A 24657-nucleotide genomic window follows, 5' to 3' on the forward strand; every position below is an offset into this window, starting at 1 on the left:
CCAAACAAAAGAATAGAATTACTTTCTCCACCTCCTTTTACTTACAGTAACACAGATTCTATAGGAAGACACAAAGCATGCTGAGGCAGGTGTGGGACACACCAAGCTGTCCCCTCCCCTCAGTGCCCCACTCTGATCAGCCCAGTCACTCCACAGGGACCAAGAGAGAGGATCCTCTCTGTTCAGGGTTTTAGTTGTGGGTTTTTTTCGTATTTCACACTTCAGGATTATTCAAAGGCACCATTGATTCCATACATCCCCAGGTGCTCCTGATGGAAAAGATGAATAAACCAGAAGCAGACTATCACCACCACACTGACTCTGCTGCCAAACTCACATTTATAGGCTATTAGCAGATCCCTTGCAACAGTAAGTTATTCATTCACCACAATTCCACTGAGAATAGAATTAAAAACGTTTACTTACTGATGTATATAGGTATCCTTCACTGTTCATTGCCAGATATAATTTTGTTTGAACCCCCTGAATCGCCACCACTCGTAAACCCACAGGTATGAGGTTAAACAAAGCTAGGAGAGAAAGGAGATGGAGAGTAAAATTAATCCTTTGGAGTAGGCAGATCAGATAGAGAATGAAAGCAGAATTACCAGAACCAAATAGAAAATGCCTATTCATGCATATATTAATTTCTGTGGGTGCTACAGAGCAATGCTTCTACCCCCATGTCCTCTGACAGCAATTTCCAGCAGGAGCTCAGGCAGGGTCCGAGGTATCAGTGCATCTCCCTCTTCTGAGGAGGGGAACTGCTGCCAGCTGACAGAACTTACCTGCCTCGTGAGCAGAACCCAGCTCTGAGAGTGCACCTGAACACAGTTTGGGTTTTGTTAGGGTGCTTTTCTTTTGCCATTAAGTGCAAGAAGGAATCCAGAAGCAAACAAACAAAAAAATTTCAAGATAATCAAAAGTTGTTTTCAAAGTCAGTAAACATTTTGACCAAAAGGAAGGAAGAAGATGAAATTCAGAAAACTTGAAAACCATCATTAGCATTTCAAAATGTTTCCACTTATAACTCATTGGGGTTTAATTTTTCCCCTTTTTTAGAGGAGAATGGGTTTGAAAAAACAGAGTTAAATAACTTCAAAATGAAATGAAAGGGCAGGATATTCTTTAGATCAACCCCTAAATCTGTGCTTTCAAAATTGAGCTACTTTGAATGTTCTGCTTGCATTTCTGCTTGTACACATGCTAATAGTGGCAGTATTTATAAGCACAGAAACAACTCTTCAAAAAATGAAGATTCCGGTTTCCAAAGTGGCAAAGAAAAAAAAAAAGAAAAAAAGGAAAAAAGCAAAGCTCTGCTATAGCTTGGATTCATGGATATGTTAAAATTGAACACAAGAAATAATGAGTTGAATACAGTACTCTGTGTTCAATATGTAGGATTAAAAATAAAGGGGAGTTAAGAAAATTATCATAACCCAAAGCATCTCCTTTCACTCTGTGGCAGAAATGCAGATATAGGATAAAGTAATGCCAAATTACTTCTCATTTCCTGTGATTTATTACTTGGCTGAAAAGCTCCAGTCTTCCTTAGACTGAAGTTTGATATTTATGGTCACTGTCCAAAGCCAATTTAAAACTGAATTATAATATTGAAATTTTTTTTATTATTTTCAAAATTATGGCTAAGAATTATGACCCATTATAAATTCCTCTTTAAGCCAGAAAACCCCAAAATGCTCATATTTAAGTAAAAAAATTACACCTTGACAGCACAGATCCTAAACTCTGTGTTTGGGGCTGTCAAGAGCTGATCAACTGCCCTGAGGTTGGGCACCTTTGAGCACTGCACTTCCTACAATGGTCACACATAGCAGGGAAGGTGGGATGTCCAGAACTAACAAACAAATGCAGGGCATCATAACATCTGTGGTTTTCTTCCCCTTTCATAGCCACGAGTGTACATGCAGACAAACCACACATGCAGACCCTCCTCACGCCCACCTCCAGCTCAAAATCAACACCCATTACTTGCTCTTCACTCAAAGAAAATTCTCCAGCTCTGTGCAGCTTTTGGCAAAATAAACTTAGATTTTCAGTAAGGGAAAAAGATTTTTCATTCATTCTATCAAATGCTTGAATTTGTTGGGGGGAGAAAATATTCCCTTGGACATGGGTCCTTTGCAGTTCAGCCCCAAAAAGCAGCACCTAATCTCTGTGTGGGCAGGAGAGGAGGATTTAAAGCTCAGCACCCAGGCAGAACCTGCAGGGCTCTTTTGCAAGGTGATTTCTAAATGGCACGTTTAAAGGTAGGACAGGTGTTGGGGTATTTTCAGCACGAGGGTCTGAGCATGGGCTCCACTGTAAACAGAGCTGCAGACCTGTCAGCAAGAGCTGAGGAGAGGGCAGAGCTGGGACAGCAGGGACAGAGGTGCCACTGAGCTGGGACAGAAGGGACAGAGGTGCCACCAAGCTGAGACAGCAGGGACAGAGGTGCCACCGAGCTGAGACAGCAGGGACGCAGCTGCCACTGAGCTGGGACAGCAGGGACAGAGGTGCCACCGAGCTGGGACAGCAGGGATGCAGCTGCCACTGAGCTGGGACAGCAGGGACAGAGGTGCCACCAAGCTGGGAGAGCAGGGACAGAGGTGCCACCGAGCTGGGACAGCAGGGACGCAGCTGCCACTGAGCTGGGAGAGCAGTGACAGAGGTGCCACCGAGCTGGGACAGCAGGGACAGAGGTGCCACCAAGCTGGGACAGCAGGGACGCAGCTGCCACTGAGCTGGGAGAGCAGGGACAGAGGTGCCACCAAGCTGGGAGAGCAGGGACAGAGGTGCCACCGAGCTGGGACAGCAGGGACGCAGCTGCTACTGAGCTGGGACAGCAGGGACAGAGGTGCCACCAAGCTGAGACAGCAGGGACGCAGCTGCCACTGAGCTGGGACAGCAGGGACAGAGGTGCCACCAAGCTGAGACAGCAGGGACGCAGCTGCCACTGAGCTGGGACAGCAGGGACAGAGGTGCCACCGAGCTGGGACAGCAGGGAAGCAGCTGCTACTGAGCTGGGACAGCAGGGACAGAGGTGCCACGGGCATGGGCTGTATGAGGAATTCCTGGCTGTGCTTTGCTGCCCAGTGGCAGAGCTGAGGCTGAGCCTTCCTGCCCGAGAGGGCTGGCACCTGAGCCAGGGGAGCTCTGCTGTGGCACCTGAGCCAGGGGAGCTCTGCTGTGGCACCTGAGCCAGGGGAGCTCTGCTCTGGCACCTGAGCCAGGGGAGCTCTGCTCTGGCAGCTGAGCTGTGTGTGGGTGCTGTGGGACCTGAGCCAGGGGTGCTCGGCTGCTGCTCTCAGCACTGGGACACGCTTCCCTGGCAGACATGTCCAGGCTCAGTTTCGAGGCAGGACAAGGCTGAGGCACATTGGAATCTGGTTCACACCCCAGTGGGATGAGCAGTGGCTGTGGCACAGACTGCTGGAATTTGGGAAAGGGCTGTGGGGAACAGGCTGCCCACTCTGCCCTGTGCCAGCACAACCACACATCCTGCCCCAGCTGCTGCCTCTAAGGACAGGGACACTGGCACTGCACCAAAAATGGGATGTCCCTGTCAGCAGCAGCTATTAGTGCCCTGCTCCTGAGCAGCAGCACGTCCAGCTCTGGCTCCTGGAACAGTGAGTGACCTGTCCCCAGCTGTGACCACTGCCAGGACCCACAGCAGAGGCACAGAGAGCATCTCTGTAAGTCCCCAGAGGGACAGCAGGATGGAGGGGTTACCTCACTTCTAGGGCATGTCCCTCATGTGGACAGATATGACAGAAGGGGTGGCAAAGAAGCTACAGCAAAATAAATTGCTTCCTATTGTGATCAGCTGGTGTCAGCACAAAATAATCCAAAGCAATTTGCATCCTACTCTTTCCCTATTACATTTGCATTGTTTTAAATAAGGATATAAGAATAAGGATATCCTCCTAATGAACAGCTAAGCAATGCCTAAGGGAGAGATGATCTTTGCCAAGGTCTCTGTGCAGTATGAGCTGACAGAGAAATGAAGCTGCACAGGAAGAGGCAGCAGCCACAGCTGGATTTATGAACACAAACATTTCTCTGAGGTCTGCCAGTCTTGGCTTGCCCACCTGGACCTTCATACACTTTCTGCAGGGCATTGTTTCCTACATTGCCTTATTTTACCAGTCTTGAAATCTTTTTGTCTAGCTGTGTGAGACCCTTAAGCATTTTTCACACACCAAATCAATGCTCTAGACATATTTTCCTGTTTTCTGTTAATCCTCAAAGTTGTAAAAAAGCCCCAGTCAAAAACAACAAGTAAAAATGCCCAGAGCTTTTTCACAGAAAACCTGAGGGAAAGCCGGTTGAAAGTTGATGGTACAATTTAGAAGAGGTAACAAATTATAATAATAGGTAAATGTGAAGTTGAAAATGCTGCTGAAGTCCCAGTTTGTGAAATACCATGGCGCTGTTTGAATGAGCCCCTGTGTGAGAGTGGAGATAGCGTTATTCTATTTCAAGCTCTGAGTAGGCGAGCAAATTTTCCCTGCCGAAGAAAAAAAATCTAATAAAATCCAAAGGACAGCAATGAACTTCTCTGGATTACCATGGAGATAACATTTGCTTTGTTTGTCACATGTGTCATCATTACCTCCTCTGGTTCATTATTTCTGTAAGTGGTTTCTATCTGTATTTCTCTCAGACACAGTAAGTCTGAAGCACTTCTGTGCTGCCAGCACGGCATTAGTGCTGCTGCCACTCATTCAGCCACCCCAGGACAGCAGCTCTGAGGGGACCTGCACGGGAGGGAGAGACACCACAGTCCACAAACACACCATTTATTCTCGTGTCACTTACTATAACTACTGTCTTCCTCTTTTGTTCCATCAATTGTTCCATCTGCTTGCAACTGCAAGTGGTATCCTTGCCTGCTGTAGAGCTTTGTTACTATACCTTTAAGCTGAGGCTCTGCAAAAAAACAACAGTGAGATTAACGTGGGAAATCCTGATGTGCCACTCCAAGTGAGCTGGTCGTGAAAAACAAATCTTCAGGTTCCTTCTCAAGGCTGAGGTAAGAAAAAGACCCAAAACAAAAGCAGGGCTACCAGCTTTGCAACACTGTTCATTTAGGCTGAGATCAAATTTATGACTATGAAATCAATTGCCAAAAAGATTAAATGCCACTTTCGATTACAGTGTGAGCAGCACAGCAAAATCTACTTCCAGTGAAGACGGATTCCAGCAGCACTGCTTGGCCTCAGGAGCCCAGCCCTATCTCATTTAAGATTAAAAATGAGCTGGCAAAGAGTACATTCAGTCTTTTAAAAAGGTGTGAGTTCTTAGATGGAGAGGAAAAAGAAGACTATTACAATAGCATTAATAAGAGCCACAGTGACAGTTGAGAGCCTAAATATATAGCAGCAAACGTTTAGCACAGGAACTGCTGCAGCTCTAATAAACAAACCCCCATTCCTCACTGCTCCAGAGAGTACAGAGCATCCAAAGAGACAAACTACTCAATGAACATATGGAAAATGGAGAGGGAAACCCTGAAATCCAGCAATGTGTGGAACTGCAAAATAAATATTACCATAAGGGCTGAGGTAATTACCTCATCAGCTAGAAGAAGAAAGATCAAAACAACGCATAGTTTGCATAGATTTCTTTTTGCCATGACCATCCTTGGATTCACAGCTAGAAAGCGAGATATCTCACACGGTTTCATATCATTCTAGACCATAAGTACACAACAGCAGGATATGCTGTCAAGTGTGCCATTCAAGATATCTGGCTAAAGCATCAGGAGTAATTGCAAAAAAGGTCTACGCCCACTGAATCCCAATGACATCTGCATTGTAGTCATTTCACACAGTTACGTTTGTCAGGAGCTCATGCAGCCCTGGAGCTCGCTCACAACATCTCACTCTCGTCAGAGACAAACACTGTGAAGACGTGGTGTGTCATTTCCAGCACTCTGCCTCTGGATAAGACTCCTTGTGTCTGTAGCAAAGGCACTGGGGAGCTCTGCTACTGCACTTCATTTTAGCAGGGTCTGAAGGCAAAAGCTTACAACAGTTTGCATAAGTGTATTAGATCTTATTAGCAACTTTGATAAGAGTCCTGATGGACACACAACTCTTATCTACCAGCTTTTCTGACCAGAAATTACTCCAACCCTCACTCTGGCTCTTTAGCCATAATCCATCCCAAAGCTGCTGGCAAACTGTGAGCAAGGCAGACAGGTGGAGTGGCACAAACACCAATGCTCCAGCACAGCAAAGCCACGGCAACATCGCCAGAGGGTTTTGCTCCTCCCAAGTACAAAACGAGCCACTCAGATCAGGGACCCAGTCTTCACGCCTGATCTTTTGCACCTGTGACCCAGAGAACCTCGTGTCCGCAGGGCAGCTGCAGGTATGGCATTCCTAGAAAGGCACAGGGCGCTGAAGCAAAACTCTGGAAGGTGCCAGCAAAAGCACAAAGCGTTGTCTGCAATCAGCAGATAAAGCATGGCATGGGCATTCTGTGAAGCAGGACATCAAAACCAGATCTCCAGACCATGAAGTTATTTAATATCCAACTGAGAGATGCGTGTGTGGGAACTCCCCCACTAGCATCTCCCCCACAAACACACCCGTGTGTTAGCATGTGTGTAACAGAGGGACAGACAGCTGACTTTTGGGTACCTGGGTGCACACAGATGTGCAGGTGAGGCACAGCCAGCAGCGTGTGCTACCCAAATAAACCAGATGAACACGACGGGAAAGGACTGGCGTGGGGTACCCAGGTCCTGCACATCCACTGTACGAGCCCTGAAATACCTTTCCCCCTTTCCCCACACCTGACACATGTCCCAGTTTCCATTGCATCAAACCAACCAACCCCCCACAGACATAACCCTTGCCAACCTGGTCGCCTTCTTCGCCTTTTCTTGGAGCCAAAGAGTTTGACCCTGGAAAACACATTCAACTTGTTCTTGTCGCAGCTTCCCTTGCTCTTGCTGGGGCTGTTGACACACTTACAGGCATTGGACTTCTCCCGCTCCCTGGCTTGTCTCTTCTGGCGGATCAGGGAGCTGGCGATGGCTGCGGCCATGGCCGCCACCGCCCCGGCTGCCCGGCCGGCTCAGGCACGCGGGGGTCGCCGGCCGGCTGCGGCCAGCATGCTGCTCGGCCGTCCCCAAGGCCGGGGACGCTGCCGGGCAGCCTGGCCAACGCCACCCACCACCGGTCGGCACGGCAGCCCAGGACACACCAGCAGGATGAGCACCAGAGCCCTGGCGTGGCACGCAACAGTTTAGCTCGAGTGATTTTGTCCTCTGGGATCTTCCCCTTTTGACTTTCTGGTGCTTTTTTATTCCTCCCAACTTCTAGCAGGGGAAAGTTTGCAGGCAGAGGTGAGCGTTTCTACGGAGATCACGCAGATCACTTGCAAGACATCCCTCCAAGCTTCTCCAGACGCGCTATTTGCATGCAGCCATGGCACATCCACTTGGTGCAAGATCATCGCATCTCTCCTAGCCCCGATTTCTCCAGTTAACTTTTCTTCCCACCCGTCCCCTCCCCATTCAAATCCCAGCAAACACCTGTTAGACTCCAGCAGGGGCTGTCCAGTTGCAGGGGGTTTCTGGATCCTTTTTCCTCTTCTCACTTAGAAGAGACCCGAAGCAGTCGGTGCTGGAGGCACTGGGTTGAGGTGCGGATGTCCCTGGGCAGCCGACACCTCGGGAAGCCTCTTCTGCTGCGCTCCTGACAGGTGAGCGCAGCCTCCCCTGCCCGGCACGCTCGGCTCTCGCACCGCAGCAGTTCCCAGCCGGTAAACAAGCAGCTCCGGAGCTGGGACTGCAGCAGCAGCAGCAGCAGTAGCAGCAGCAGCGGCAGGATCCCTCCGGCAGCGATGCGGGCACCGCGCACTCCCCACGAGCCGTGCGCTGGGTACACAAATGAGGCGACGCAGCAAACCCCTTATCACCACCCCCCTCCTCCTGTGCCCGTGCCTCCTCCTCCTCCCGCTCCTCTCCCGGCGCGGCGGCGAGCGGAGAGCCCTGCCCGGCGCTGCGGGGCCGCGGCGGGGAGGGGGCTGGGGCGGGCAGGGGAGGGGGTGCCAGGGGCAGGGTACGAGGGGCGGGGTACCACGGGATGGGGTGCCACGGGAGGGGGTTTACCAGGGGCGGGGGTGCCAGGGGCGGGGGTGCCACGGGGCAGGGTACGAGGGGCTAGGGTACCAGGGGTAGGGTACGAAGGGCGGGGTACCACGGGATGGGGTGCCACGGGAGGGGGTTTACCAGGGGCGGGGGTGCCACGGGAGAGGTGTACCAGGGGGCGGGGGTACCAGGGCGGGGGTACAGGGGAGGGTGTACCAGGGGAGGGTGTGCCAGGGCGGGGGTACAGGGGAGGGTGTACCAGGGGCGGGGGTGCCAGGGCGGGGGTGCCCGCGCCGCTCGGAGCCGCCTCCCGGCGGGCGCAGACACCCAAACAGACGTGACTGCGGTGAGCAAACAGCCCCGCTGGCCCCGGAGCGAGCGCACCTGGCCGGCAGCAGCGCCGGGCTCGGGGCAGGGCGCAGCTCCAGCCACAGCTGTCCCCGGCCGTTCCCTCGTCCTTACAGGGTGTCCCCCCTCTGCATCGCGGATTAATTGGAGGGTTTTTGCGTGTCTCGCCCGCCCTTCCCACCGCCCGCTCTCAGCTCCAGTTTTGCAGCAGACGAGGAAATCCCCAGAAAAGGCAATTTCCCTGTCGTTGCCATGTTCTCCCGTTCCCCCGTGTCCCCGCGCGGAGCCCGTGCGTGCCCCGCGGCCGGGCTCGCCTGCAGCCCGGCTCATCTACGCCGAGCTGCGGGGGCGCAGGCAGGGGCCGTGAGGCCGGGCAGAGCCGGGCCCGCGCTGCGGTCAGTGCCCTGCCCCGGACACCGGGAGGTCCTGGAGATCCCCCCGCAGCCCACTGCCTGCTCTGCAGCATGCTTTCAGCAGCTGGAGCCCAACCAAAGGCAGTTCAGGCTGGAAGTAAAGCAGATCTGCAGCCCTGGCGGCCAACAAGCATTGAGAGGATTTGTCCCGAGGCAGAGGCGCTGAGGCACGGCGGGACGGCCCTGAGGGCTGGTTCAGGCAGGAACGGAGCCCGCTGGGGACGGCGATGGCAGCAGGCTGCTGCCACGCACGGAGCTGTGGCCCTCGTGCCCTGGGCCAGCTCTCCTGGGGCTACAGGGATGGCCGGGCTGCTGAGACAGCCCCAGGCTCCCGATGTGCTTCCAGGCTCGGCCAGGTGCTGAGGCTGTTTGCCCTTCCTCCTCTCCCCCAGGCGCCCTCAGCAGCAGCAGCAGCGGCTCCGGGCCCTGTCCGGTCCCACCCGGGACAAGGCCTGGCGCGAGCAGCAGAAGGTGCTGCCCAACACCTCCCCGGGCCCAGCTCGGAGGTGTGCTGCAGCTCTGCAGACACTACAGCCCTTGCCTCGGCTCGGAACTGCCCCAGCAGCTGCGCACTGTCCTCCAGCCGGGAATCCCTGCCCCACGGAACGCTGTGCCAGGCCCTGTGACAGTACCTGGGCACCCTGTCCAGGTGTCCCTCCCAGCCCCAGTGCCACCGCCTGCCCCCGGCTGCAGGAGCTGCCTGTGTACACACACACCTACACGCACACGGTTGTTTATGAGGCAGCCCACGCACACGGGCGGATTAAACAAACACTCCTAATTTCTTATTTCAGTTTAACGGGAGGGTAAAAATAGCTGCAATTCACAAGTTCCACCGCTACCCTCATCTGCCAGTCCACATAAGACATGTGAAATCCAACACAGAAGACAGCCAGTTGGGTATTATTAGCAATAACCCGTCCTACTCAACTCACCGGTAACATACTATGAATTTTGCTATCTTTCCGCTTCCAATACAGTAATGAGTGAGGCTTGTTTTCTTTCCTGAGACTCACCCATTACTTTATAAATATTCCCAATTTGGAAAGCAGTGTTTGATCTTCAGATCAAAGTGAAGCTGCCTCATTGTGATCTGTCCTACGAGGTCACAAGACATTGCGTTTTCATAGAGACTAACCAGAACTCAGGATTCAGCTAACCTTGAAAATCCCGGGGAAAAGCAGTATATAAAAGCTGTATTTGGGATATCTTTCTGCCAGCATTCCAGCCTGCACGCTTAAAATCCATAATGAAAATTCATTTGCACAAATGTTCCTTGACAGATAACTAAAGAGAGGAACAAAAATAGCATATATGCATAATCAGATTTAAGTTTCAAAAAACAGTCCTCCAGTTTTTTTGCATGAGCAACCTCTTCATCTATCGGTACTCCTACAAACATGTCTTCATTTACTATAAATGGCACACAGAAATGAAGATCTTGTTGGGAAAATGTCTTTGGTACAGGACCAGCCTTTGGACTACTTCAGCATTCCAGATATAAAAATCTCAAGGAACAACTTTATTTTCTTTGAAAAGCAAGAGCTGTTCACTCCCCACCACACTAAAATAAAATAAAAATTACATTCCAGGTGACTTTTTGAACGTGGAAGACAACCAGATGTTCCTTGAGTACACATTCTCTCTCTTTATTATTGCAGTGGGCACATTTAAAGCTAAGGGGTTAACTGCCAGTGCCGTTGCAAGCAAAGAGAAATCAGCATGGGACAGACTTGTCCAGTTGCTGTCAGAGACAGTGCCATCATCTCCGGGGAGCTGTCATCTGACCAGAAGCAATTCCACTGTTTTGAAGTAGACAAAGATCTCGCCCACTTTTGATTTATAATTTTTTCTCCCAGTCATCTGTTGAGTGTTTGCTGATGATTATTTCCATGATTCTGATCACTGAAATATGCTTGAACCCTCTGAAGTTGCCTGGATTGGGCAGAAGCAAAGCCTGCAATTTGGCACCCAGGCTCTTGGACTGAGGCAGGGCATGGTTTTCAGGCAGCCCTTGCTGTCTGGCTCCTGCACAGAAAGGCATCAAATCCCCATCACTGGCCCAAACTGCAAGCAGTGCTGGCTCTTTCACCCAGTTAGAGGAAAGTGCCAAAGTTCAGCTTTTCCATTCATCCTCTCTGAATCATCTGTGCTGTGGCAGGTCCCAGACCACTGCTGTTTGCTCTGAGTTTGAATTTATCCCGAGCACAAAAGATTTACAGTCGGTCCTCTGTCATGCTAAGCAAAACAAAAATTGAGACCAGGTGAAAAATACCAAGCCAGCTGCAGAGATGACTGCCATGGAAGCTGCTGCAAGGACAGCCAGAGCCCATTGTGCAGCATGTCAGTGTCCAGGGCAATCCTGAGCAGAGAATTCCTTCCCCCAGCGCTCCTCACTGCCCACAAGCCCAGCGTGTGACCCTCCAGGAGACCCACGCTCCTCTGTGCCCTGTGAAGCATCAGCAATTCTCATGACACGCTGCCATAAAGTAGGAATTGATTTCCAGCAGCTTGGGTCAAAATATCCCATCCTCAGATTAAACTGCATTCTCAGTTATTTCCTGTTTCCCTATATAAAAAGTAGTAAAAGATTTATAGTAGGCCCTATATAAACTAATAGTGTTTGGGCAAAAAAAATGCTGCATCAAAATCAGACCAGAAAAAAAAAAATCCCAAGCCAGCTCCAAGCCTCACTCAGTCCATCTTAAATCCCAAACCACTCTACAGATACAAGGTTGAAGCTGCTCTGGTGTGACAAAAAAAATCAGCCTGGCATTGGGTGTCAGGAGTTCCTCCTGAGGCTCTTTTGTTCTTGCTGTTACAGAAAAAGTAGGGGAAAAGAGCTTCAAACAGCAAACCTATGGACTACTTCCACTGCCTACACTCTCCAAAAGCAGAGCATTATTTTCTGAAAAGCACCACCAGAATCTCATCTCTGTCTTTTCAGGACGAAATAAACACGACTTTCTCCAGTCAGGGATGACACAGCAGCACTGAGGCCCCGGTGCTTTTTGCTCTCCTAAGTAAACAGAATTACTATTCACCAGGAAGCAGAGCTGCTCAGAGTCCAGTCCTGCATCACTGAACTCCTGTGTGAAATATGCCATGGACATGACTCAGCCTCTGCTCTGCAGCCAGCCCCAGGCTGGGCACAGCCCGCAGCACAGCAGGGCTGAGCACACAGGGCTGGCCCCTCAGCACCCCCAGAGCTTGGGCTGTGCCCAGACAGGGCTCCAAGAACAGCAGCCTGGGCTTTATTGCTGAAGGCAAGATGAAAAAAAGCTGTTAGTGGAAGCTGAGTTGCCAAGCAGTTCCAGCCCAAGAGCTCAAACTTGAGGATATTTTAGTAACAGAGCAACCTGAAAATTAATAGTAAAGAATGGCTACAATAAGCAGCTGCAAACAGAAGTATTTTTATGTTGAGAGCATAAGGGACTTGTAAATAGTGATGTACATGTTCCTCGGTGTGTGTCTGTGACATGTTTTTTTGCAGAAGTGCACTGGGCAGCCTTGCTCAGAAACAGGAAAAAAGTAAAAATAGATTCCTGTGACACCAGTATAGACATGGCACCTAGACCCACTTTATCTAAAACTCACTTCTTCCCCAAAGGATGAGGTGATGGATTCATTTTTATCTTCTCAGGGTACAGACTCCCAAATCCCAACACCAGAAGAGACCCCAGTACAACTGGGTACAGCACTGGATGTGCCAAAACTGGCACCCATCCATCAAAGCACAGAAACACACCCCTGACTTCAACACATGAGACATCTCGCTAGGACTACTGAGATAATTAAAAAATAATGCTATAGCTGATGCATCACAAAGGTTCTCATAGTCTAAGCCCATTCTCTTCTCATATCTACACAAGTTTGCCAGGGCAAGGTCTCGTGACTGACAAGAATTTGGGTCTCTTCCTCATGACTTACATGACCTGCTAAATGCTCAGGATGGCCACAACACCTCATACAAAGAACACCAGTTTCCTCTCAGATTCTCACAGAAAATACTAATGAGAGAAAACCCAGTTCTGCCTCTTCCCAGCTGTGAATTACAATTCCTTTATCTTGTATCAGTAAAAACTGGATTTGATTTGACCTGGTAGTGCAGCCATTTTTGGAAAAGGAGGGCATTGTTTGAAGATAGAAAAATAGAAATATTTTTACCTAGGCTAATTCATATTCAGTCATCCCAAAATGTCAACCACAAAAGCTCATCTATCCGGGGCATGAAAGATCAGTGCCAATCAGCTGGGAAAGGTCACAGAACAAACACAAGGGATCAACTCCCCCAGCTCTGCGGGCTCTCGAAATGGGAACGTGTTATTCCGGTGTCCGTGGGGCCCGAGCTGAGCCAGGAACTGAGCAGTGCCCAAGTGACTTCTCTGCCCATCACAGAGCCAAGCAGCACTCCCACATCAGTATGCACAGAGGGGTCTGCTCACTCACCTCCCAGCACAATGGCTCTTGGAAACATCAGAGTAAATGACAGCTGATCGTCCCTGAAACATTTACATCTCAGCATGGGACACACCAGAAGTGTGGGCTGTGTGCCACTGTCCAACTTAACATAAGGCCACTTTACACATGACAGAACACTGCAAATAGTCCTTCACAGAGCCAAGGCAAGTTGCCTGGAAATTGCCACATTACTCAAGTAAGATCTTTTCCCACCTTTTCACAGATCTGATGGTTCATCCTTTGTCAACAGCTTGATAAAACCAGACTCAGTGGGTCTCCAGTGAGTTGGAGCCTCTGAGAGTTCTCCTCCTTCCTCCTGCATGCAAGCATTTCACCAGCTTCTCACAGTCATGCTCCCTGCTTTGCTCAGAACGAGCTTCTGCCACACTGCTTGGCTCCACTCAAGCACAGAGCCCAGCCCACTGCGATCCTGTGATGGATGCCATGGCTGGCAATTCCCACTGCTGTGTTAATAATGCAGGACTCAGCTGGTTCCCAACGATGCAAACCAATTACCCGGACTGGGGTCAGAGGAGCCTGGCACTGGTTTTCTATGACTTCTACCCCAATGCCAAGATCATGGCACTACACTCACACAGACAAATGAGAAGGTGAGCAGAGCTGGTCACAAATGAAAGGGACTTTGAGGAAGAAGTGTTGTGTCTTGGATGGAAGCAGAGCTCTCCAGGAACTGGAGTTAGACCCTCCACCAGTCAATGATGCTTCTGGAAATGTGGAAGTGGAGCCTGGCTCACTCACTGGCATAGAACTGGAACCAGTTTACCCAAAGAGAATGCTGGTCTCAGTCTCTGTAAGCAGAAGGAAGATCTATCCTTGAGGATTAGGAAAAGAGCCAAGAGCCCGAACTTCCTTTGGGTCTCAGCTCGCCAAGTAATATTCACGGTATGAACAGAGGTGTAACAAGACATATCTGACTTAAGCGATGGAAAGGGAGGTTTATCTAAGCTCATCTGAGCAGGTATCTGGGCTGAATACTCAAGAAAGGAGAGAGAAAGGCAACTCCAGATGGCAATTCATTCCCATGCAAAGACACCACTGTCTTCCCAGCTTTATGGAGGAAAACATTACCTCTGCTTTACTGAACTTGTTGCAGAGTGATTCAGACTGTACCTCATGCATCGTTATGATAAGTAATATTCACCCCCACCAAAATTAAATGAACCCTTAATGAAGGTCAGCACAGCTCAGGGTCTTGCTTCTGGCAGTGCTCACTCACACATGGGAACAAAAATCCACCCCAGGCGGTGGCTCAGTCACACTTCCCACACCCAACTGGCCCTGCACAAGTCAGTCTCATGACAGGAGCTGCTGCTGGCAAGAGCAGAACAAAGGTGACATCTAGAATTCACACAGGGATTTTGAATTAAAAAGTACAGTGCATCATGAGTAAACAGAAGAGAATTCATTGTCACTGGTTAGATGCACTGTTTTCACAAGCAACACCATGAAAAATATTGGCCAGCAAACAGGAACATGAACCACAAGCCAGCATCTGCTCTATGGGATTTAAATAGGTCTGGAGACTAGAAAAAATGTGTATGCAAATTTCACAGAAGCAAATTAAAAGAAATTCAGAGAAGTCAATTCAGAGAAGGAAGCTAATGGCAGAACATCTGCTGCTGCTCCCAATATTCGCATTAGAAGCTGGGAACATTTCTGGGGAGTCAGACCTCATCAGAAAGCTCAAAAAGGTTCTGTTGCTATGCAGAGAAACATTGCTCAGAAATCAGACAAAGAGACAGGAGCTGCCCGAGCTCCGCACTGTTATTCCTCGCTTAGGTCCAGCTGAGCTACAGCAGGGCCACGTTTGTTCTACAGACTGGGTAATTGTCCCACCCGTGGCACGTTTCTACCCAAACCCACCACAAAAGGAGCGGACTAAGCTGCACTAGTAGACATGAAGATAACACCATGATTTTAATCCAATTCCCAGTCCATATGTATGGCCTTTGCAGCACCCAGTCATACAGCTAAAAGGTGCTGAGCTGAATTCACAGCAGACAGACACACTGTCATGCAGGTGATGGTAAAGCCAGGATTTCTGTCCTCCCCCTTCAGCTCCCAGCCCCTTGTTTATCCACTCTCATTTTCCACCTCTTCCTACCAGATCTTCTTTTCTTGTTTCATTAAAAACTACAACATGCTTCTGATGAGAAGAAGTCACAAAACTAATCAGTATCTCCATGTCCCTACCCTTCAGATGAGGTCAACTTAACCTTGTTTACAAACAAATAAGTTTAGTTTTGCTTTATCTACAACATTCCAAGGCTTGGGAGCTTTTGCTGGGAAGGGACAAGAAGCAGACTGAGATTGCCAGGCACAGAAATAAGCCTGCTGAACTGTAAGAAGTTCTCTGGGCATATATCCATACAGACACGAATACAGACATTTTTTCTGCCTTTCTTCTTCCTGATTCACAAATATGAGCAAACCAAAAATGTAACAAAAAGGCTGAGATGCACAAACACTTGGGAATCAAAGGGGAGCTGTCAATGACGGAAGAAACTTTCACCTCCCTCAGTCATTTTTTTCCCAGTTCTGCAAGATATGAAACATCTTACTCAGTGACTATATTTTTAAACCTTTACTGCCATAAATTTTAGCCTACTTAAAAATTTCTGATGTACGGTCTTTTCAGGAAGCTTTCAGCAAAATATAGAGTTTCCTGTACAGGAAGTATGCAGTAAAACATGAATTTGTAAACAGCTAAAAAAAAAAAAAAAAAAAAAAAAAAAAAAAAAAAAAAAAAAAAAAAAAGGAACAGCTTTCCAGTACTTTCAGTACTGGAAACGAATAAAATGCCAAAAAAGAGAACCGAGAGGGACACCTGCAGTCAGTCCGGGTAAGTGCCCTGCAAGGTTCCTGCTGTGCAGCCTGGGGGCTGTCGGTGCGACAGAATGAAAATTTAACAGTATAGAAATCCATTTGGATTTAGGTGAAATGTGCCGCTTTGAGCTTGCTAGCATAAGTAAAATATGCTCTTTAGTCTAGTAACTTTGCAACACTAATAAAACTGCCCCAGCTAAAGAGAAAGAATGCGAATTTCCAGTTTGAAGAGACAAGAGATAAGAAAGACTCCTCGGACCTTGAAACAGACAGGGCAAAGTGATCCAGGAGCTCTCTCTGTACTTACTGACAAAAACTGAGTACAAGCGTAACTGGCTGTAAATGTAACACAAAATCAGCAAAATGAATATGCATAAACCTATTATAAAATTCTGTGCATATGTAAATTAATAAAGGGCAATAAAAAAGGATCGGGAGTCTTCAGGGGCGCACATGTCCTTTAAAGAGGGATGATCCCTCACATGCGTCCAGTGCTGTAATAAATATACCGTCCCTACAAATCTTTATAGCAATTGTGGGGCTTTGATTTTTCGCCTGCGTTTCGTCGGTGCGGTGTGTACCCACAGCAAACACCCGGCTGGCACTTCAGCAAGCTCGGCGGGGCCGGGAGAGCCGCTGGGGCTGCCCCGGGCAGGTCCGGGCCGGGGGCTCGGAGCCGGCGCTGCCCTCCTGAGCTGCGGGCCCGGCCCCACGGCACGGGGGAGGGACACCGCGGCCAGAGGAGCCACTGCGGGCCCGCACCGACCCCGGGCACCCGGGCACCCGGGGCACCGGCGCAGGGCACCTCCGGGCACCCGCGGCACCGGCGCAGGGCAGCGCCCAGAGCGCTCCCGAACAGCTCCGCTGGCCCGAACCCGGCGCTGTCCGCGGTGCTGCCCGGCCGGGGCGGCGCTCCGTGCCCGGCCCTCATCCGCAGCCCCCATCCCGAATCCCCCATCCCAGATCTCCCATCCCGCAGCCCCCATCCCGAATCCCCCATCCCAGATCTCCCATCCCGCAGCCCTATCCCTCATCTCCCATCCTGCACCCCCCATCCCCAATCCTGGATCCCTCATCCCTCATCCAGGATCTCTGATCTCCCACCCCAGACCCCGCATCCCGCCCGCTGTGGCCCCGAGCAACTCCTAGCTCGGGCACGACACCCGGCCCTCCACACCACGGTCACGTCCCCACTCTGCAGTCACATCCCCACAGCACGGTGACACATCCCCAAAGCACGGTGACATGTCCCCACAGCACAGTGACGCGTCCCCACAGCATGGTGACATGTCCCCACAGCACAGTGACACATCCCCAAAGCACGGTGACATGTCCCCACAGCACAGTGACGCGTCCCCACACCATGGTGACATGTCCCCACAGCACAGTGACACATCCCCAAAGCACGGTGACATGTCCCCACAGCACAGTGACGCGTCCCCACACCATGGGCACATCCCCACAGCACGGTGACACATCCCCAAAGCACGGTGACATGTCCCCACAGCACGGTGACACGTCCCCACAGCACGGTGACATGTCCCCACAGCACAGTGACACGTCCCCACACCATGGGCACATCCCCACAGCACGGTGACACGTCCCCACAGCACGGTGACATGTCCCCACAGTACAGTGACACGTCCCCACACCATGGGCACATCACGTCCCCACAGCACGGTCTGTACCAGCTGCAAACTGGGGCTGTACAACAGACACTCCAAAACCCAACCCACAGCAAAGGCCCCCGACTGCTGCAGAGCCACTCCATCCTTACTGCCCCTGCTACAAAACTTCTGCTGCTGCAGCACAGAAAGGCATCAGCAGTCAGTAACAGCCCATAGTGGTCACACCTGCTACATGCCAGAACCAAGGCAGAGTGCATACCTGGCACTGCACACTTCACTGTGCTCAGATTTGCTAAATTAATCTTAAAAAGAAAAATGGAAGCCACACGCATTTCGTAGAAGCTGACGATCAGTGTATTATTTCTAATACAGAACGACATGCAGCCCAGCTGGCAGCTAAGGCTCACAGTTAATGCTGAAAGCTCTGCACACGCTGCTGATCAGATTATTGTCTGATATTGGGGTCTTTTCCAAAAGTCCTTGGATCTGCTCTTCCCTTCTAGCCACAGGGAGTTGGTTCTTAGAGTAATCTGATCATTTCACGTACCCCATGCAGAGAACACACTTTTTCATTATTGAAGAAAACTAAATTACACCATCATAAGCCTTCAGCTAAAACATGGACAAAAGAATAGAGAAATTAAGAAGGTTTTGTATTGAAAATGTTTTTACGTTATTAGCACCATGACAAGATTGCCTTCAGTTAAGGTTAAGCACAGTACTCTGATGAAAGGCAATTATAAAAGAAATTGAATGGTTTGTTTTTTCTCTAAAGCAATTCTTATAACTGACAAAAGCTTGGGTACAAAATTAACTAAATACGTGGCACAGATGTTTAAAAGGCCATAAAATCAACCTGTTTGACATGTGAAACATATATTTAATCAGGACAAATTTGCCAGTTCAGCAGCATATTCAATCTATTTGCAGTCCCAAACAGTAGGAATGAATAGTAACACCTGCCTTTTGCTTCTTAAATGACTTTTTTTTAGAGTTACCAAAGAAAACTCATGAAGTCTAAGAACAACCACATTCTTAGTATTAAAGAAATATTAACCTCTGATTTCTTTATATAGTTTATAACCTCTACAGAGGATTAGTTGCCAGGAAATACCTTCTCGTTTTTTCCTGTAAAAAACATTGCTTAAATACATCTTACCTGAATAAGACTTTCTTATCCCCAAAGCCATGCTGCCTTACAAGCTGCTCCTGCCCAGGCAATTGCAGTCTACATTTGGAGCAGACACACAGGGAGTAGATCAGAGAAAGTTTAAGGCACATTTAAAGTATTCTCTAAGGTACTGGCCAGAAACATCAAGCCCATACTCGTGGTATAGAGAGATCATTAATGGGCATTAGTGACAGACCATTATGACTTTCAGAATCATTAAAGATTCATAATGTAGCTGCATTGTTCTGGCAACATCTCACCACTTCTTGGACACAAATGTACCTTTCTCCTACATGATTTACTTAAACTTATTGTTTTTCAGTGTCAGATTTTGTTTTCTGCCTCCTAGAATTACAAAGAGAGGCTGTAACAGGATCCTGCAGTGCATCACACCAGCCACAGGAGCCTGGTGCTTGGTTTATTTGATGCCCTTTCTGTAAAGCAATTTGCAACAGGAATAGCACAACAACATTCAGGAGGTTGAATATGTACCATTTCTTTCTACTTTAAATAAGCTGAATTACTGATGTACCACGCATGTTACAAACATAAAAACACTTGCAAGAGTTAAATTTGCTAACAGTTCTGAAATAATTACCTTTTGAAATGGTTAAGCTTTATCACTGCCTTTCAGGAGAGTTCATAATTTGGTATTTGGATAGAGTGAAAAATATTGCAAATATGCTAGCTGGGGCCAACCAAACCTGCAACTCTCAATGCAATTTTGACAAGTGAGGAAAACACTGAGATTTGCTTTAAAGATGTACAATACTGCAAACAGCGTGCTCCAAAATGTGGCTACAGTTATACTTCAGCTGTGTTAATCAAGGGCTGAATTTAAATTTTCTCCTGCTGAATTGGACTGTGCCCTTGTTTTACCCATCTTTCCTCAGTACAGTAAGTTAAGGCCATGCTCACACATTATGTAAATAATGAGATTTAGGCACTTTAGAAGCAGAGTCAGATTCTGAAGTCAAATATTGTCCCCAAGTGTGATTTGTTCATTGTGAAACCATAAAATTCCAAGTAGTAGAGAGGAGCTGTTTGCCAAGGCTCTGACTTTACAGGGTCAGCACTCCCTGCAGACACGTTTCCAGGTGAGCCTGAGCTTGGCCCATCCTGCTCACTTTGCTCACCCACATCCTCCCGTGTGCCAGGGCAGAGCACCCAGCTCCCTCTGCGGAGCAGCAGCTCCTCAATTCCTTCTCAATGTCACTGTCACTGTGTGGGATTTGCTGTGCCTCAGACCCCTTCCAGATGCTGGGCCTTGGGGACCAAAATGAGATCTGGCAGCCAAAGCCTCCCAGGAATTTTAAATTGTCAGCATTGATGCTGTCCTGATCTAGGCCTGAAAGGGGAAGTTCACCAATTTACTACTAATAAACAATTTTCCAAAAATAATATTTTAGTGTTTACTATCACACATGACTGCTTATATATTTGGAATTCACAACATGAAGTATGCAGAAACATACCATGCTGTGAACTGCACAATTTTAGAATATTCCCTGTTTCTTATGCCACGAATGCTCATAATCAAGCTGTGAATAATCCTGATATCCAACTGCACTGTACAATTAAAAACATCCTTAATTGCTGTTGCCAGAAATGAACAGTACCTCACAAAGAAAACTGCATTGGGGCAAAAAAATGAAGTTGATTTTGAGACCTCTCCACTTGGAAATGGCACTGTTTTCACCAAAGGAGTAAAAAAGCCACACGGAAGAACACAGGCAAGTCCATTTCTAGTGGCCTGCTGAGTTCTATTGATTCCAGGACTGACCTTGAGTCAATAGGTTTTCTGTCACCCGTGTCAACTACTGACAGGCAGTCAAAAGCCCAGAGTGGCTTTGCTTACTGCCAGGCAATTATAAACAAGGTTAATCTCTCGTAAATACAGCTCTCTACTGGCAACAGGATACTCCCAAAGCCTACATTACCTTGTGGTGACAACTCCCTAAAACTGACATGGATCTTACTAGAATGTCATTATTCTGTACTCTTCAGCCTACCTCAAAAATGGTTTAAACAGTTCAGAATCATTCTTGTTTTACAATACAATTGGAGTTGTATATTGAAAACACGACCTGCTTCAGCTAATCCTTATCACCATCTAGTTACTCACAGCACATTGACTCGGTTTGGTTTTTTATGAATGAGAGGAAAATGCAGCTCCTGTCTGATCTCTGTTTGCTCTGATCCCTTTATGTCCACTGTGTCCCTCAGCACAGGCTGGAGCCACCTGGCATGAAGGAACTCAGCTCCTCTGAGATCCTGCCTTCAGCCTGCTCCCATCCCACCTCTGCTGCAGCATCAGCTGCCTGGGCACCGTCAGCTTAAAAAAAACCACTTCGCAGTGAAGCAAAAGGACTACAGGTGGAATTTGCACTAAAACCAGCCATTTTTTATTCTTCTCCAATGTATCAATAAAAATTGAGCTGCTGTTTGCTATGAACTGCCCCCAGAGACTGTCGGGGTGTAACAGCTGCCGTGCTGGCTCTGGCTGGGGCGCGGGCAGCTCTCCCCACGGTGCCTGCTCCAAGCTCTGCTGTGATTTGTGCTGGAAGTGCTGGTAACTCAGGATGGTTTTGCTGTCCCTGAGCAGCGCTCACACAGAGCCAAGGCCTTTTGTGCTGCTCAGCCACAGCGAGAGGCTGGGGGTGCCCGGGGGCTGCGAGGGACACAGCCAGCACAGCTGGCCCCAGGGACCCGAGGGATGCTCCAGCCCACCCAGCCTCATGGGCAGGGGAAAAAGCTGGGGGAAGAAGAAGGAAGGGCTGGACATTTGGAGCTGTGGAGTGTGCCTTCCCAAGTGACCATTCCATGTGATGGAGCCCCAGCCAAAACCAACACAGAGGGAGGGGAAAAGATTGTTTGGAAAGGCATTTATGTTCCTAACCATCTAAAGAGAAAGCTCATATTAGCCCTCCAAAAGCATCCCTTTAAGGCAAAAGTAGATCAGTTTACCCATGGTATTACGTGCCAGAACAGGTAATTTGGCATATCCCAGGGGGATTTATGCCCGCCTGTTGCCTTGCTGGCTGTTTTGGGAACAGTGCAGCCAGAACATTATCAAGCACTCTCCTCCCAGAGAGCACAGCCACACATCAGCACAGTGCTCTACCCTCTGTGTGTGCTCTCCACAACACAGAAACTCTGTCTCTTTTGCAATGATGCAATTATTATTTTGCATTATCATGCAGGCTGAAATAAGGGCCAAGCACAGCCAGAGAAGCCAGCACAGACAATCCCATTTCAAAGAATCCTGCTTTGTGCTTTCGAATACATCTTGTCCAGAAAAAAACAACGATCAGCCTTGACCTTACCCCTGGAATCCAACAACAAAATCCCCAACGAGGTTGTCTGGAAGGAAGAGGCCAATTGCTCAGGCCCCACTTCTGCTGCTGCTGCTACGACCAAAAAATCTCAAATGCAAACTCTGGCTGAGCAAGCCCAGCACTGCTGCCTCAGCAGCCCCCTGCAACCCTGCACAGCAGCTGCAACAGGAACCTGCCGGGAAAATACAGATAAAAGGGCTCCTGCCTCCTTGCAGGAGAAGGAATAAGGAGAGAGAGAGCTCTGAACTGCTGCCCAGACAGACACTACTCCCCTTTGGGGTTCTGGAGCCCTGCACAGACTACTGCTGTGTTAGTCATCATCAGACTTTCACTAACCCATTCAGAAATATGAATGTCAGCTCCAAAGAAAAGTGACTCAATCCAATTTTATAATTTTGCGTTTCAGATCAGTGAAAATATCATATATTTGTATGGGAAAATACATTTTCCTCTCTCTTTTTGACCCGTTTGACCTGTCATGCAATCTAAAATGAAACTAGTTAATATTCTGGTGCAGGGAATGTTTCCGTTTCTACTTTCTAAAGGGAAGCTGAGTGAAATCAGCGCAGCAATTTGGTTCCTTGGCTTCATCTGCCACCTGGTGGAACAAGCGGAGCTGGCAGAGAGCAGCACTTTATGGCATGTTCCAGCAGGCACCGGTAGTTCAGGGCTGTCGAGAGGCTGCAGGAGGCAGCGAGCAGCACTGCAGCTGCCAGCACCTGCGCAGCTCATGTTTGAAAAGCGTTCTGCAACTAAACCAACGCTTTTACACACAGGGCAGCTTTGAGTTCCGACTGTTTAGCCTATGAAACTAAAGAGCTGCAAGCTCCCAAATGTCAGAAATGATCCCAACAATTTACAGCATTTATGAAAACCTCCTGAGCCCGAGAGAAACTCAGATTCAAAATCAGGACTTGTAGGCAGACACAGGATTCCAAACAGAGAAGCAAAAGAGACGCTCTGGTACCTGCCTACAAATAGCTGGAAATGCCCCGCTGTTATGCCATAAAAATAAAGCAGGAAAGACAGAATTGGTACAAGCCTCAGCTTCTGAAGCTGTTGTACTCTGTTTGGAACAGGGTGTTTATTTTACATTCTATTCAGAGCATTTTAGCAAAGCTGCAAAGCCAGGTATACCCAAAAGTAACTCCTCTTTCCTCAGTGTGAAATCAGCAGCCCTGGCTGTGCTGTCCCACAGGACAGGGTGACACTGCTGGGGTCACCCAGCACAAGGACAGGGTGACACTGCTGGGGTCACCATGGTGTCACCTGGCACGTTCCCTGCCAGGGCTGGTGAGCCTGAGCCCCAGGGAGGCTGCGCAGGGGCTCAGGTGCCCAGGCCAGCAGCAGCAGTGCTCAGAGCAGGCAGAATGCTCTGACAAGGGACAGGGGAGCACTGCAACAGCCCAGGACAGGCACCCTAAGCCACTTCCACCTCTCACGTGTGGGGAAAACGAGGCAGATCTCAGCAGGCCCTAGAGCTGTGCCACAGCAGGGCAGCAGCAGCAGTTCAGAGGCTCTTGGCAGGGGCAGCAGCTCAGGTAAAGCCCCTCTTCTGGCTTAGCCTTCCCACAGCCTGAGGAAAACATGGGCATAACACGGGCAGTGCCGATGGACACAGAGCAAACACTGAAAAAAGCCCAGAGCAGCCACCAGCATTGGCACTGTCACCTGCGTGCTGCCACGAGCTCTGTGACATCCTTCTGACAGCTGGACAGCAAATGTCAGTCACACTGGCAAACTTCTACTCAAACACAGCTCTTATTTACTCACTGAAGGTGGAAAAGGAGACCAGCAACTGCCTCAGCCAGCCCTGATGAAAGCATAGCCCCACTCATCTGTGCACCACCAGGTGCTGCAGATCAGCTCTTCAAGCCAAAAGGAACATTTTCCCTGTTCTCCACTACAGACCACAATAAGACCACCCCTTCCCAAGCCTGCCTGCTGATGGAAAGGAGCTGGATGCTGTGCATATGTTTGTGATGGGATTTGCAAAAACACCTAAGAGAACTGGGAACATAAAACCCGTTACATTCCCCTGGCACTCATTTACTGAGCTCCCTGAAGCACTTTTGGAAACCCCCCACTGAAAATCCCGCTGAGAGGACTGCAAGGAAGCAGTGGGCAGATGCCAGGGAGGAGATGAGCAGAGCCTCCCTCCATCCTGGGCAGGAGGCTCCAGCAGCCCAGCCCAGGGGCTGGCAGTGCCAGCTCCCAGCTGAGCAGAGCCCAGAGACCCTGGCCCAGGGCCACCCCAAGCCCTGGGCTGCCCAGGGAGCAGCCCAGCCTGGGAGCAGGGATGGTTTGGGATGGTAGTGCCCACTGCCAGGGGCAAACACAGCTC

The 24657-nt window shown here is 49.3% G+C and overlaps 1 protein-coding gene across 3 annotated transcripts in view; it reads right to left on the reverse strand.

Annotated features, from left to right (window-relative positions):
• FGF13 (fibroblast growth factor 13) overlaps positions 1-24657 on the reverse strand; it is a 203616-nt gene that overhangs the window by 36802 nt on the left and 142157 nt on the right. For 2 of the 3 annotated variants that reach the window (XM_068204534.1, XM_068204536.1), the window contains 2 exons: positions 4822-4932; positions 427-530 (listed from right to left, as the gene is read on the reverse strand). In XM_068204534.1, the coding sequence (XP_068060635.1) occupies positions 427-530; positions 4822-4932 (215 nt within the window). Of the gene's footprint in view, positions 1-426; positions 531-4821; positions 4933-6872; positions 7521-24657 lie in introns of those variants that run through there. The other variant, XM_068204535.1, reaches the window with a different exon arrangement.

Source organism: Anomalospiza imberbis, chromosome 14 (genome assembly GCF_031753505.1).
Source record: "Anomalospiza imberbis isolate Cuckoo-Finch-1a 21T00152 chromosome 14, ASM3175350v1, whole genome shotgun sequence".
In the NCBI taxonomy this organism is placed as follows: Eukaryota; Metazoa; Chordata; class Aves; order Passeriformes; family Viduidae; genus Anomalospiza; species Anomalospiza imberbis.